Source organism: Pipistrellus kuhlii, unplaced genomic scaffold (assembly GCF_014108245.1).
Source record: "Pipistrellus kuhlii isolate mPipKuh1 unplaced genomic scaffold, mPipKuh1.p scaffold_m20_p_23, whole genome shotgun sequence".
Lineage (NCBI taxonomy): Eukaryota > Metazoa > Chordata > Mammalia > Chiroptera > Vespertilionidae > Pipistrellus > Pipistrellus kuhlii.
Genome location: NW_023425522.1, coordinates 1,343,841 through 1,359,402, shown reverse-complemented (window position 1 = coordinate 1,359,402; position 15,562 = coordinate 1,343,841). Strand labels below are relative to the sequence as shown.

The 15,562-nt window shown below is 52.8% G+C and overlaps 1 protein-coding gene across 3 annotated transcripts in view; it reads right to left on the bottom strand.

Moving 5' to 3' along the window:
* The window catches only part of SLC5A10 (solute carrier family 5 member 10), a 76,233-nt gene that overhangs the window by 60,242 nt on the left and 429 nt on the right, over nt 1–15,562 (bottom strand). For 2 of the 3 annotated variants that reach the window (XM_045586474.1, XM_045586475.1), the window contains exons 2-5: nt 3,677–3,748; nt 3,341–3,445; nt 2,908–2,967; nt 2,036–2,140 (exon numbers count right to left, since the gene is read on the bottom strand). In XM_045586474.1, the coding sequence (XP_045442430.1) occupies nt 2,036–2,140; nt 2,908–2,967; nt 3,341–3,445; nt 3,677–3,748 (342 nt within the window). The remainder of the gene's footprint in view (nt 1–2,035; nt 2,141–2,907; nt 2,968–3,340; nt 3,446–3,676; nt 3,749–15,562) is intronic. The other variant, XM_036451869.2, reaches the window with a different exon arrangement.

Sequence of the window (15,562 nt, the reverse complement as noted above, 5' to 3'; positions counted from 1 at the left end):
ACAGAGTGGAGCTTGGAGCATCCCATTGTGGCTGCTCTGGCACAGCGGGCAGTGGCCGGCTGGGCCTGGAGGCAGCGGCCAGGCTCAGCACGGCCTTCGGCACGTCAGCCATGCTTTGGGCTCAGCTGTCTCCGCGGTGCACTGGGCTGCAGGACAGGGAGGTCTCCGAGGACCTCCCCTAACCGGTCCTCATTCCGGAAGTCCCACCCATGCCGCCATCTCAGGTGGTTCTGAGTGTGAGACATAAACCTCACCACAGACCCCCAGCGGGCTGCATCGGGGGATAAAGGAACCCCCCAGGCCCAGGCCTCGGCCCCTGCAGCCCAAGGGGCTCCTCCTCTTGCCTCCTGCCCTCTGGCCTGCCCTCTGGGAGGGCTCGAGGCACTGACTCCAGCCTGGCGGTGCCCACCCCCAGCATCCCATGGTACTTGGACCGCTGGCATCAGCGCCTCCAGCCTCCCCCCACTGCCGCGCTCCGGCAGGGCGGGCATGGCAGCCACAGCCGATGGCACATGGGTTTGTGGGTGCCCTCAGAGCAGGGCCAGGTCCTGTCTGTTTCTGAGCCTCCGCTCCCAGGAGAGGCGCTGGCGCAGGGGTGGGGAATTCTAAACTGGGCCTTCAGCGCAATCGGAGCAGGCCCCCAGCCTCAAAGGGAAACCCTGGGCCAGAAACTCGTGATGCTCCGAGAGCACCTCGTCTTTGGAGGGCAGAACAGTGCCTGCTTGTCAGCAGGTCCCGGAAGCCTGCACAGGAGCAGGATGCTCTGGGCCCCGAGCTGACCTGGGGGTGCACAGAGAGGCCAGGCCCAGGGGTGCAGAGGACGGCCGACCACTGTCCCCAGGCCCCAGGGAGGGGAGGGTCAGGTCCAATGCCAGGTCAGACCCCCAGGGAGAGCCATGTGGTCCAGGTGGACCCTAGACTGCACCAAGCCAGTCCCAGGCCGCCCCAGGGCCTCTGAGGAGCAGTCCCTCTCCCGGGACCTAATTTCCAGGGAGCCTGCCTGCAGCTCCTGGCTGACCAGTGGGGCCTCCTCTCCCTCCACAAAACCCAGGGCCTGTCTGGGTTTTCCCAGGCCAGAGCCGGCCTGAAGGAGGCCTGGGAGGTGAGCACCACTGAGGAGAAGCCAGGCTCTCGGAGCACATTGCTCCCACATCCTTCCCTCCCTCCCGCCCCCCCCCCCCACGAACCCCTGCACAGATCCCGAGAGGCAGGCCAGCCAGTCCACTGCCTTCGGGGGCCAAGGCTCGGGTCTCAGGTCCCAGGTCTGTCCAAGCTCCTCAGCTCTGAGCAGGCTGACCCAGGATGCAGCCAGGTCCCCGCTCCTGAGCCCCTCCAGGGGAGTGAGAGCCAGGCCTGGCATTGCCCTGAAGCCACCAGCAAGCCTGAGACCAGGCCATGCCCTCCCCGGGCCTTGGCTCCCTGCCTGCAAAATCAGGGCTTGGACAGGAAAGCCACCAGCACTGCTGACGGGCATTCCGGTGTGCTTTCTGCTCTGACCCTTCCCGCGGCACCAGGCCCAGGCCCCGGGGAGAGGCTGTGCCGGCACCCCAATGCCGGGCGGGCGCTGTTGGGGACCAGCTGGTGACAGTGCTGGCCAGTCACAGTGACAGGCAGCAGGTGGGCCTCCTGCAGCCTCGGGACCTCAGCCCAGACCAGGCGGGCTCTCAGCGCCCCCTCGTGGGCAGTCCTGCTCACCTCAGTTCAGGTCCAGGGAAGGCCAGAGGCTGACCAGGGATGTCCACCACAGCCCCTGACCCTGAGTACCCCCTGGGGCCCCACATCTAGAGCCTGCGGTGAGTCAGGGGGCACAGAACCTACATTCTCCCCCAACTCTGCTGGCTGCTGAGCCCCACTCGGGGGGGCCTGGGCCCGTTGTCACCAACTCTCTGAGTGACCTAGGCCAGCACGGTCCTTCTTTGGGCCTCAGTTTCCCCAGATGTTAAACAGGGTGAGAGGACGTTGGGCCTGCTCGGGGGGCCTCCGGCGTGGGGAGTGTCCAGGCTCTGCTGGCTGGAGGCGGAGGTGGGCGGCTCACCGATATCTTGGTGAAGACAGACAGCAGCAGGGACAGGACGGACAGGTACATGCGCATCCTCTGGCCTCCGTAGCGCTTCTGGATGTACTCCGGCATGGTGACGATCTGGGGAGGCGGGCAGGGTCACTGTGGAGCCGTGCCAGCACTCGGGCTGGGGGCTGCTCAAGGGCAGGCCGGGCCCACTGAGCCTGGGACTCCAGGCGAAGGTTCCACCTCATCTGAGGCTCAGGCAGGGCAGTGGCGGCCGGCTCCGGGGGGGGGGGGGGGGGGGGGGGCGGGGGGGCTGCTCAAGGCTGAGTGGGGAACGGATTGGAGGGGTGCTGCTGGGGAGCGGGGGACGGCTCGGAAGCTGATAGGACAAAACCGATGAGGCTGAATGGAGGTGACGGTGAGGGGCAGGGCAGGGCAGACTGAGAGACATCCAGGAAGTGGGTCCCCCAGACGTAGTGACTGCCCAGCTGGGGCTAGGAGAGTGGGCAGAGGCCAGGGCAGTGCTGCCCAGGTGTAACCCCCCGGTGTGCCACCCCGACATGCCACCAGGTGTGCTGTCCAAGTGTGTGGCTGTGTGCCCAGAAGCACTGCTGCACAGAACACATCTGGACATTGTTGGACCTAAGGTGCTGGGAGGGCCCCTCTGGCACTGAGGTATGGGCTCCTAGTCGCAGCGGGCAAGCCAGCAGAGAAGGTGCCGGGCTGACGTCCGGGGGCCTGCTTTGCTGGGGTGATAGGCATGTTAATTGCATAATAATAAACACAGCCTGGAGAGTTTGCCCATGTGAGTGAGGCCAGAGGGTCCTGCCCGTTGCCGCCACCAAAAGGTTCAAGGCCCCGGCCCAGGGGAGGCTGCGGCGAGGTCCCAGGAGCAGACTCACCTCCGAGGAGATGTAGATCGGCACAAAAACCCACGCGAGGGCCAGCAGCACATAGGTGGCCTGCGGGCGAGAGGCTGGGTGAGGCCGAGGCACAGCCCCACAGCTCTGCTCCGGAGGAGAAATGGGGACCGGGGGTCTGAGGCCTGACTTGCCAGGAGACCTCAGGCCAGCTCCTTCCCCTCCTCGCAGCTCTGTAACCAGATGACCTGAGCCAAGCCAGCAGCTGCCTTCCTGCTGGTCTGCCCAGCATCTTGGCATTTGAAGCCAGACCTCCCAGCAACACTGTGCATAGAACCAGCTGGCACCGGCAGGCCTATGTTGCTAGGAGGTGCCCCTCTGGCCACCGAGGTGCATACTCCAGAGGAGCCCTATCCAGGGCCGTGCAGGACGGTCCTGCTCCCCCACACCCAGCACCCCCACTCTGGGAGCTCACATTCCACTCAAAGCCTGCCACAGCCAGGCCCCCAGCTGCGCCTGAGCCGGCCAGTCCAATGAAGAGGCCAGAACCCTCGCTGCTGGCAAAGAGGGAGGCTCCGATCTGGTGGGGAGAGAGGAAAAGGAATCAGCTGTGAGCCACCCAGATTCCAAAGTTCCCGCCGTCACAGTTTCCAGGACCCCACTCCCATACCCCCAGCTTGGGGACCCCCCGACAGCCTCATCACCACCTGCTTAAACTGGACTGGCCAGTGACCTCAAGGATGCTGGCTGACCTGCAGGTCAGATGTGGCCCCAATAGGAGGAGGGGTGGGAGGAGTCAGGGGGCACTCACCGGCCACCATGTCATGTCCCGGCCCGCGAGGAAGTAGCCGCTCACGGTGTTCCTGCTGGCTCGACAGGAGGACTGCAAGGATAGAGCAGAAATTGGAGACCCTGTGCATTGTGGGAAGAATGTACAATGGTGCCATTGCTGTGGAAAATAGCGTGGCCATTCCTCAGAGTTAAACACACAATTAGTCTATGTCCAGCAATTCCCCTCCTAGGTGCATATCTAAGAGAACTGAAAACAGGGTTCAGACTAAACTCATACACATGGATGCTCACAGCAGCAGTATTCACATAGCCAAAAATGTCCACCATCTGATGAGTACATAACAAGCATGGTGTCTCCACACAATGGAATGAAATACTAATCATGCTACAACATGGCTGACTCTTGAAAACATTCTGTTCAGTGAAAGAAATCAGGCACAAAAGACCACGTGTGGTGTGGTTCTGTTCATACAAATGTCCAGAATAGGTAAATCCTTAAACAAAAAGTAGATAGTGGCTGCCAGGGGCCAGGGAGAGGGGGCAATAAAATGACTGCTAGTAAGTTGGGGTTTCCTTTTGGGGTGATGAAAATATTTTGGAGCTAATTAGGGGTGGTGGTTGCACAGCATTGTGGATGTACTAAAGGCCGCTCGACTGTACACTTTAAAAACGGTTAAAATACATGGAGAGTGAACTGATGGAGAAATTAATGCTTAAGATATTAACTAACATTCCAAGGACACAAGCTTCTCTCAGTTCTTGCTCCAGTTCTGACTTCTGCATTCTGACTTCTGGCTCATGGCCTCCTGCAGTTTTACTCATTTCTCACCTCACTGAGAATGAAACCACAACATGGGTGTATCAGGACAATGCTCCAACCAACTGAACCGCCTGGCCAGGACTAGACTATATCCATTAAGCACAGCAATCAACAGAGTCATACCAATTGTACTTCTGGGTGGAGCGTTAGAACAACTGTATCTGAATAACAGCTCAGGTGACATGGTCAGGGTTGAGCCTCACAGTCAGCCAGCCTGAGAGGAGATCCCACCAAAGAATGGGAAAATAACAATCAAGACCTAATTATGCCCAGCCGGCGTGGCTCAGTGGTTGAGCATCAACCTATGAACCAGGAGGTCATGGTTTGATTCCCAATCAGGGCACATGCCAGATGTGAGTTCACGCCCCAGTGGGGGGCATGCAGGAGGCAGCCAGTCAATGATTCTCTCTCATCATTGATGTTCTATCTCTCTCTCCCTCTAAAATCAATAAAAATATATGTGTTTTAAAAAGACCCAATTACAGCAGAAAAGCCCGAAGAAGTGACAAAAGGGACAATCCAGTTCAGGAGATCAAGAAGACTATACCACTGGGTCCCACAGGACATTTACTACAAAAGACCACCCATGAAGCCTGGGAGTCGTAGCAGTTCTACCTAATTCATAGAAACAAACACAAAGCAACAACTAAAATGGGGAGACAAAGAAACAACCCCCAAATGAAATGAGGGGAAAAAATGACTCTCCAGAAAAAGAGCTAAATGAAATGGAGGTAAGCAATTTATCAGACACAGAGTTCAGATTAATGGTTAAAAGGATGCTCAAGGAACTTAGTGAAAACTACAAAGAACTTAATGGGAACTACACGGAACTTAGTGGGGAGACATCAGCATTAAAACGGAGAGAAAAATCGTGATTAAGAACCAGTCAGAAATGAAAAATACCATATCTGAAATCAAGAAGACACTAGAAGGAATTTAAAGAGGCTGGAGGAAGCAAAGGATCAAATTAGTGATTTGGAAGATAAGGTAGAAAAAAACACTCAATTAGAGCAGCAAAAATAAAATAAAATAAACACTTAAAAAGTATGATGACAGCTTGAGCAGCATGACTCAGTGGTTGAGCATCGACCTCTGAATCAGAAGGTCATGGTTCAATTCCCGGTCAGTGAACATACCTAGTGTGGGGCATGTAGCAGGCAGCCAAGCAATGATTCTCTCATCATTGATATTTTAACTCTCTCTCATTTTCTGTTCCTCTCAAAAGTCAATAAGAAATATATTTTTAAAAAGAAAAAAAGTATGACAAGAATTTAAGGGAACGTTGGGGCAACATGAACTGTAACATTTGCATCATTTGCACCAGAGGAAGAAGTGATCAAGGGGTAAAGAACCTATTTGAAGAAATAATGACAGAAAACTTCCCAAACCTGGTGAAGGAAAAAGTCACACAAATTCAGGAGGCAGAGAGAGACCCAATCAAGATGTGTTTGATTCCCAGTCAGGGCACATGTCCAGGCTGCAGGCTTGATCCCCATTGTGGGGTGTGCAGGAGGCAGCTGATCGATGTTTCTCTCCCATCATTGATGTTTCTAACTCTATATCTCTCTCCCTTCCTCTCTGTACAAAATCAATAAAATATATATTTAAAAATAAATAAATAAATAAATAAATAAAATAAAACATCCTGGAGAACTTTAAGGGAGAAATTGTCAGCAATACCTTCATAGTAGAGGACTTCACTGACATCACTGGAGGTTTTTCATACAAAAGAAATCAACAAGGAAACAGCAACCTTAAATGACACACTAGATCAGGGGGATTTAATTGATTTTTATAGAACATTTCATCCCAAAGCTTCAGAATATACATTATTCTCAAGTGGAACATTCTTAAAAATAGACTACCTGTTAGGACACAAAATAAGCCTTTATGTTCAATAAGACTGAAATCATATCAAGTATATTAGAGGCCCGATGCACAAAATTCAGACAAGAGGTCCGGCCCTTGCAGCCCCAGCTGCCTTGGCCTTTGCAGCCCCGGCTGCCTCATGGCCCTGGCTGCCTCTCTGCTCCACGGCCCCGTGACACCCCCCACACACTGGTCATTCCGGAAAGTCATTCAGCCATCAGTCCAAGTAGCATATTAAGTTTTTATTACACACTGAGTGACCAGATTATTATGATCTCTGAACACGTATAATCTGGCCACTCAGTGTATTTATGTATAAGGGAAAGCTTGCAAATCTTGATGTGTCAAGGGACCAGCCTCTGGCTAGTAAGTCCTCTGCTTCTTTCTAACTACCCACAATGCAGTTCTTATACATGGAAAAACCTTATTTTAAAATCCCAACTCTATCTATGGTCAGTCTACACTGAGTGGCCAGATTATACATTCAGAGATCATAATAATCCAGCCACTCAGTGTATAGGACTAGAGGCCCGGTGCATGAAATTTGTGCATGGGGGCGTCCCTTAACCCATCCTGTACCCTTTCCAATCTGGGACCCCTCGGGGGATGTCCAGCATCCCTCTCACAATCTGGGACCACTGGATCCTAACCGCTAGCCTGCCTACCTGCTTGACTGCCCCTAAACTGCTTCTGCCTGCCCTAACTACTCCCCTGCTAGCCCTATTGATGCCTAACTGCTCCCCTGCCAGCCTTATCGCCCACAACTGCCCTCCCCCACCAACCTGATCACCCGTGACTGCCCTCCCTTGCCACGACCCGCCTCCTGCACTGGGACCCGCCTCCTGTGTGCAAGGTGGCAGAGATACCAGGACCAGCCTCCTCCATGCCACGCAGAGCTGTGGGACCCTCAGTTCTCACTGAGGGTCGGAACGGCCACTGGGCCCTACCTCTACTGTGTGCACAGCCATCTTGTGATGGCCATCTTGTGACAACATTGCATAGGCTTTTATTATATCGGATTCTAAGATCATAATAGCATGAAACTAGAAATAAACTATAATAAAAAACCTCAAAAATATTCAACATATGGAGGCTACATAGCATGTTATTAAACAATGAATGGGTTAACAATGAGATCAAGGGAGAAATAAAACTTCCTGAAAACAAATGAAAATGGACATGCCATCACCCAAAAGCAATGGGACACAGTGAAAGCAGTTCTGAGAGGGAAGTTCATAGCCCAGAAGCAATCTATACCATATGGAAATTTACCTAATAAAAGAGTAGCATGCTAATTGATGGTGCTTTCATGACACCTACCAGCCAATCAGGTATGAGTATGCATATTAACCCAACAAAGATGGCAGATTAATTTGCATATGCAGGTGCAGAGCTGTCAGGGAAGGGCGGAACGCAGGCATTCTGCACCACCCCAGCTGCTTGGGGCTTCTGAGAAGCATGAGAAGGCTTAAAGGCAGCTCTGGGCCAGAAGGCAGGCTGGGCAGAGCGAAGGTGGTGCCAGCAGCCAGAAGAATGAAAGCTCATTCTTACATGAATCTTCATTCGTGCATCAGGCCACTAGTATATGACATAAATGATAGAGATTTGCCGTTCTGAAAATACTCAATGAAATATGAGGAAATATAGACAGGCAATTCAAATGCTCTCAGCAAATAAATCAAAGAACAAAATGAGTACTTTACCAAAGAAATTGATACTTTAAAAAAAGAACTAATCAGAAATCCTGGAAATGAAGCATGCAATTAAGGAGATTAAGAGTGAACTACTAAGAGAAATAAGAGGGCAGCATAGGCAAATGCTGTACTCACTGCCTTCCACAACAACATCAAAATTACAACTAAAATACAGAACAATCATCATCCAAAACTGCTACAAAGCTGGCTGAGTGAAAGTCCTACGATTAGTGAGGTAAAGAAGAAAGCACACTGAGACTGGTAGGAGGTGCAGAGGCACAGAACAAGCTGGGCTGGCACCAGGTGTGCCACATTTTTAATTGTGAGGAAAATCACCCCTGTGCAGGGCGCCCAGAGGAGCAAGGGGTCCCAGCCCCACACAAGACCCCCAGCCCAGAGTCCAGAGCTGGGGAAAGAAGTCCCTACAGGCCATAAGAACTGTGGACTTGAAAAACCAATGTGGATTGGAGCTGAGTGACACAGCTCCTTAAAAGGCCGGCACCATGAACTGAATTTTCCTCGCTTCCTCTGACTTCCAGTGTTGGTAAGAGGCTCTGGGGGACCCAGACACATACGGGGAGAAACTGGACTGTCTGGCATCGGGGAAGGAACTCAGGGGTGGCTTTCTTCCAGACGAAGGTGCTGGCAGCGGTCATTGTTCCTGTGCTGGGACCTGACTGGCAGCCATCTCTGTTTGTTCTGTCCTGGTGATTCCCTGAGACCACGCCCCACTCAATTTACAACCCCACCCAAGCTGTGCTCAGTGGCTTTTGCATATTAATGGCCTATCCTTTCAAAGACTAAAAACCTGTTAAACAAGCTGCAGCTGGATCAGGGAGCCCCAAACCTGTCAATAAAAACCCCAAGACCTGGTACCAGCACCAGCCTGTCTGGCCTCATCTGGCACTTCCAAACTCGATACAAAGAGGAGGAATCTGCAGCTCTCTCTGTAGATCCTGCTGGATGGCCCCAGGCAGTGGCTGACTTTGCACCTCCCTGGAGACCCAAGAGCCAGTGTACCCAGTGATCAGTGTGAGACCACACCAGATTACAACTCTTCACATCCATAAGCGATAACACTCACGGGGAAGACTCAGTGAGCACCAAAACCCCATTGAAGCAAGTCCTACTCCACAAGGTGCCTCCTGCACAGCAGATCTCCCATTGTAATTACAGCTGGTCCTCATAGCCAATTGGCCTGGAGGTCAATTCCTCCCAGTGATACCAACAGCAATCAAGGCTCAACCACAAGACTGTGCACACATCCCACAAAGGGGTGTACCAAGAATGTCCATTGCAGGTGATTGGGGAGGCTGAGCCATTGGGTCCTATAGGACATCTATTACACAAGGCCACTCTATCAACTCAAGGAGGCTTAGCAGCTCTACCCAATACATAGAAACAAACAAATTTCGTGCACTGAGCATCTAGTAAACGATAAACCCTCAACTGATATACTCAATGGTGAAAAACTGAAAGCTCTTCCTTTAAGGTTAGGAACAAGAAAAAGATGTCCACTCTCACCACTCTTATTCAGCATAATGCTGGGAGTCCTAGCCAGAGCAGTCAGACAAGAAAAAGAAACAAAAGACATCCAAATAGGGAAGCAAGAAGCCAAACTAACTTTTTGTGGACAACATGATTCTGCATGTAGAAAACCCTAAAGACTCCACCAAAAAAACTATTAGAAACAATAAACACAGTGAAGTTGCAGGGTACAAAATCAACATGCAAAAATCATTGCCTTCCTGTACACAAACAACAAAACTTCTGAAAAAGAAATGAAAAAACAATTTCTTTTGCAATTACAACCAAAAGAATAAAATACTTAGGAATAAGCTTAACAAAGGATGTGAAAGACCTATATACTGAAAATTACAAAGCATTATTAAGAGAGTCTGAAAAAAACACAACAAAATGGAAAGATACCCTGTGTTTGTAGCTAAAATGGCCATATTACCCAAAGCGATATACCAATTTAATGCAATCGTCATCAAAATCCCAATGTCATTTTTTCGAGAAATCATCAGATTTGTATGGAATCACAAAAGACTCCAAATAGCCAAGGCAACCCTGAGAAAAAAGAACCAAGCTGGAGGTATCACACTACCTAATTTCAAATTATACTACAGAGCCATGATAATCAGAACAGCATGGTAGTGCCAGAGAAACAGACACACAGATCAATGGAACAGAACAGAGAGCCCAGCAATAAAACCACATGTATATGGACAGATCATTGAAGGAGCCAGAAACACACATTGGAGTAAAGATAGTCTCTTCAATAAAATGGTGCTGGGAAAACTGGAAAGACACATGCAAACGCATGAAACTGGATACAGTTTGTCCCCATGTACAACAATTAATCCAAAATGGATCAAAGACCTAAATATAAGACCCGAACCAATAAGTTACACAGAAGAAAATACAGGAACCAAACTTATGGACTTGAGTGGTAGAGAACATTTTATAGACTTGACCCCAAAGGCAAGGTAGGTAAAGGCAAAAATAAATGAATGGGACTACATCAAACTGAAAAGCTTCTGCACAACAAAAGAAACAGACAACAACAACAACAAAAAACGGGCAGCCAACTAGATGGAAGATGATATTTGCAAATAGTAGTTCCAACAAAGGTTTAATTTCCAAAATATATAAAGAACTTGTTAAGACTTAACATCAAACAAATAAACAACCCAATCAAAAAGTGGGCAGAGGACCTGAAAATACATCTCTCCCAAGAAGACAAACAGCCAATAGATTCACGAAAAGATGTTCCTCCTCACTGGCAATTAGGGAAATGCAAATCAAAACTACAGTGAGGTGCCGCCTCACACCGGACAGAGTGCCCTTATCAACAAGACAAGCAATGACAGCGTTGGAGAGGCTGTGGGGAAGGGACCCTCATTCACTGCTGGTACAACCACTATGGAAAGCAGTCCGGCGATTCCTCAAAAAGTTAAGAACAGAGCTACTGCCCTAGCTGGTTTGGCTCAGTGGATAGAGCATCAGCCTGCAGACTGAAGGGTACAAAGTTTGATTCTGGTCAAGGGCACATGCCTGGGCTGTGGGCTCGATACCCAGTAGGGGGTGTACATGAGGCAGCTGATCAATGATTCTCTCATCATTGATGTTTCTATTGTATCTCTTTTCCCATCTCCCTTCTTCTCTGAAATTAGTAAAAACATACTTTTTAAAAATCACATGATCATACAATAGATGCAGAAAAATCATTTGACAAAATCCAACATCCATTTTTGATAAAAATTTTCAGCAAAGTGGGACTAGAGGGATCAGCATGATAAAGGCCATGTATGACAAACCCACAGCCAATATCAATGACCAAAAACTAAAAGCATCCCATTAAGAGCAGGAACAAGACAGTAATGTCCTCTTTCACCACTCTTATTCAACATAGCACTGGAAATCTTAGCCACAGCAATCAGGCAAGAAGAAGAAATAAAAGACTTCCAAATTGGAAAGGAGGAAGTAAAGCAAGCTCTCATTATTGTACATAGAAAACCCTAAAGACTCCATTAAAAAAAAAAAAAAAACTACTATCAATAGATTTAATAAATGAATTTGTTAAAGTAGCAAGATACAAAATTAACATCCAGAAATCAATGGAATTTCTATACACCAATAATGAATTATCAAAAAAGAGAAACTTAAAAAAATCACATTTACCATTGTAACAAAAAACAAAACAAAACAAAACAAAACAAAAGATATCTAGGAATAAACTTTATCAAAGAGGTAAAAGACCTGTTCTCAGAAAACTACAAGACATTGAAAAAAGAGTTAGAGGAAGATATAAGCAAGTGGAAGCATATACTGTGTTCATGGGTTGGTAGAATAACATTATTCAAATGTCCATATCACCCAAAGCAATCTTTAATATATTTTATTGATTTTTTACAGAGAGGAAGAGAGAGGGATAGAGAGTTAGAAACATCAATGAGAGAGAATTATCGATCAGCTGCCTCCTGCACACCCCCTACTGGGGATGTGCCCGCAACCAAGGTACATGCCCTTGACCAGAATTGAACCTGGGACTCTTCAGTCCGCAGGCCGACGCTCTATCCACTGAGACAAACCAGTTTTGGCTAAGCTGGGCTTTCTTCTGCTCTGGATGAGGGCTTTGGTCTTGACTCCTTACGTCTAATATTTATATTTCTAATACATTTCCACGAATTATCCCCTGAGCGGCCTGCCTGCCTTTTATGGGGGCTGGCTCTGTGTGTATGGGATTTAAAAGTCTGAAGTCAGAATGCCTGGGCGAGTGACTTAATGTGACCACGTGCCTCATGTCCCCTTCTGGATTGTGGCCCTAAGAGCTCTCCCCTCGCCGTGTTCGCTCTGCGCTGGGAATAGGGTCTTTTTCAAGCCCCACTTGGTGCTCTCTGGGGGAGAGTGAAAGGATGTAAGAGGGAAAACAGCAGAGCTTTGGAGAGGAGGCACAGGAGGTGTCTCAGACACACACTAAAGGCCGGATCAGAGCAGCCGTCACCGAGCACCAGGCTTCCATGGCCCACACCCCGCACTCCAGGTGACCACGCCAACGCTTCCGGCCCTCCTCCACAGCCTCTGCTGCGGCTCATGCCCTTCCCGGCCCCAGGCCCTCGCGAGGACCCCCTCAGCCTGTGGCCACGGGGCTGCGTGCGCTGCAGCCTGGAGGCTCCGTCAGCTCCGGCCGCAGCCCTGCCTGTGCTGGCGCCTTCCCCTCTTCCAGGACTCCGCTCTGCCCATCGCCTCCACGTTTTCCTTTCCGTTCCCCTTTCCCACAACTGGCTCGGATTCCCACCCCATCTCCAGCGCCTGTCACACCCTCAGCTGTCACCGGCAGGGCCGCCCTGGCTGAGAGGCGGTGGTCCGAGTGCAGCTCCTGGGCCCTGCGAGGGGGAGGAGGAAGCCGCTCTGGCGCCGGCACCAGGTCCACCCCGTGTTCCCCACCGAGAGCCCTCTGCAGGGCGGGTTCCGAGCGGGCTCAGCATTTAGACCCAGCTGGACCGCGAGGCCGCGTCCTGCCTTCTTGAGGGAAACTGGCTCAGGACAGAGCCACCCGTGGGCGGAGGCCTTGGTGCTGTGCGGACCCCAGACCGCCCTGTGCCTGCAGCCCTCGCTGAGGCTCTCAGGGGAGGCCTGGCGTTCCTGTGTGCGAGCTCCTGAGAAACAGGTTTCTGCCGCTGTTAACAGATGCCTAATGGAGGCAGAGGGTAACTCAGCCTCTCCCCCAGGGGCATGACCTGAAGGCCCTCCAGCTCTCCTGACCTCCCACCGGGCTCTGTACCGAGATGTGCCTGCCCCCGGCCCCTCTGCTCTGGCCCCGGGCACCTCCCAGCCCGAGGGCCCTGGCTCCCCGCTCTGCTCACAGCTCTGCCAGCTGCACCCACTGGGCTGGTGTGGTCTCAGGGAGGCACAGGTCAGACTCCCACCCCCACACCGGGGGTGCCAGGACAGGTGGAGTCTGGCAGCACAGAGACAGCCTGATGCCCACCCCCTCCTCAGGGCCTGGTGCCCACCCCCTCCTCAGGGCCTGGTGCCCACCCCCTCCTCTCCTCAGGGCCTGGTGCCCACCCGCTCCTCAGGGCCTGGTGCCCACACCCTCCTCAGGGCCTGGTGCCCACCCCCTCCTCAGGGCCTGGTGCCCACCCCCTCCTAAGGGCCTGGTGCCCACCCCCTCCTCAGGGCCTGGTGCCCACCCCCTCCTCAGGGCCTGGTGCCCACCCCCTCCTCAGGGCCTCGCGCCGAGTCCCCGCTGGTGCTGGCGGGAAGCCTTCCTCCGTCCCCCCGAGGCCGGGCCGGCCGCTCCGCCTCGCTCGTCTCAGCAGGAGCCTCTGTTGTCCACGGAGCGTGCCGTGCCCTCTGAATGCCCGCCTCCCGGACACGGCCGTGGCTGCAGGACACGCACATCCCCGTGCTCCCGGCACAGCCAGGCCCGCTCACCGACCACACTGAGTTCCAGGAGACGGAGACGGTGGAGAAGCCGAGCTCCGAGGGCAGCGTCAGGCTGAGCCCACTTTCCCTGTGGCTCACCACTCAATCCCAGGAGAGTCACCTCCACCTGCTGCTGCTGTGGCTGCTCTAACCACCACCACATCACACTGACCTCCACCCACACCTTCCAGCAACACCGCTAATCCCACCACCACCACCACCATCACTACCATCACAACTATCACCACCACCACCACCACCACCACCACTACCATCACCACCACCACCACCACCACCACCACCACAGCTACCACCACCACCACCACCACCACCATCACCACCACCACCACCACCACTACCATCACAACTATCACCACCACCACCACCATCACTACCATCACAACTATCACCACCACCACCACCACCACCACCACTACCATCACCACCACCACCACTACCATCACCACCACCACCACCACCACTACCATCACCACCACCACCACCACCACCACCACCACCATCACTACCATCACAACTATCACCACCACCACCACCACCACCACCATCACTACCATCACAACTACCACCACCACCACCACCACCACCACCACCATCACTACCATCACAACTATCACCACCACCACCACCACCACCACCACCATCACCACCACCACCACCACTACCATCACCACCACCACCACCACCACTACCATCACCACCACCACCACCACCACTACCATCACCACCATCACAACTATCACCACCACCACCACCACCACTACCATCACAACTATCACCACCACCACCACCACCACTACCATCACCACCACCACCACTACCATCACCACCACCACCACCACCACCACCACTGCAGCAATGGAGGCGGCAGCAGCAGGGTGCAGCCCAGGGCCTCTCAGGTAGACCGCCTCCACTACAGGACGTGGACTGAGGACCAGGTAGGCGGGCGTCCATCTTACAGATCACCACGCCGAGGCCCAGGAAGCCAAGCAGCTTCCTAGGATGCCGAGCAGCACCCAACCCCCCCTCTCCCACCCCAGTCAGGCCGAAGCGGAAGCGAAGACCAGCCAGGGCTCCGGACACTGGCCCGGGCACCTGGGCACCTGGCACCTGGGCACCTGGCACCTGGCATGGGGGCTTGACCTCTGCTGAGCCCAGCATCGGGACAGCCTCAGAGATCCCCATCCCACGTAAACAGCAGCCTCCCCTGTCCACGGGGCCGGGCGCACTGCCATTGCCCCCCCAGGCCCGGGACCCCTGCGGCGATGGCCGTGTGGAGCCGTGGCGGACAGGGGGACAGGCAGACAGGCAGACAGGGGGACAGGGGGACAGGGGGACAGGGTGACTGGGATGGGGGACAGGGACACAGGGGGACAGGGGGACAGGGGGACAGGGGTCAGGTGGACAGGCAGACAGGGGGACAGGCAGACAGGGGGACAGGCAGACGGGGGACAGGGGGACAGGTGGACAGGGGGCCCTGCACTCCTGGGGCCTCCACCCACTGGGTTCTGTGATGGGTTCTGTCAGGTCTTTCTTAGCAAGGGCGAGAGAAGCTGGCTCATGGGTT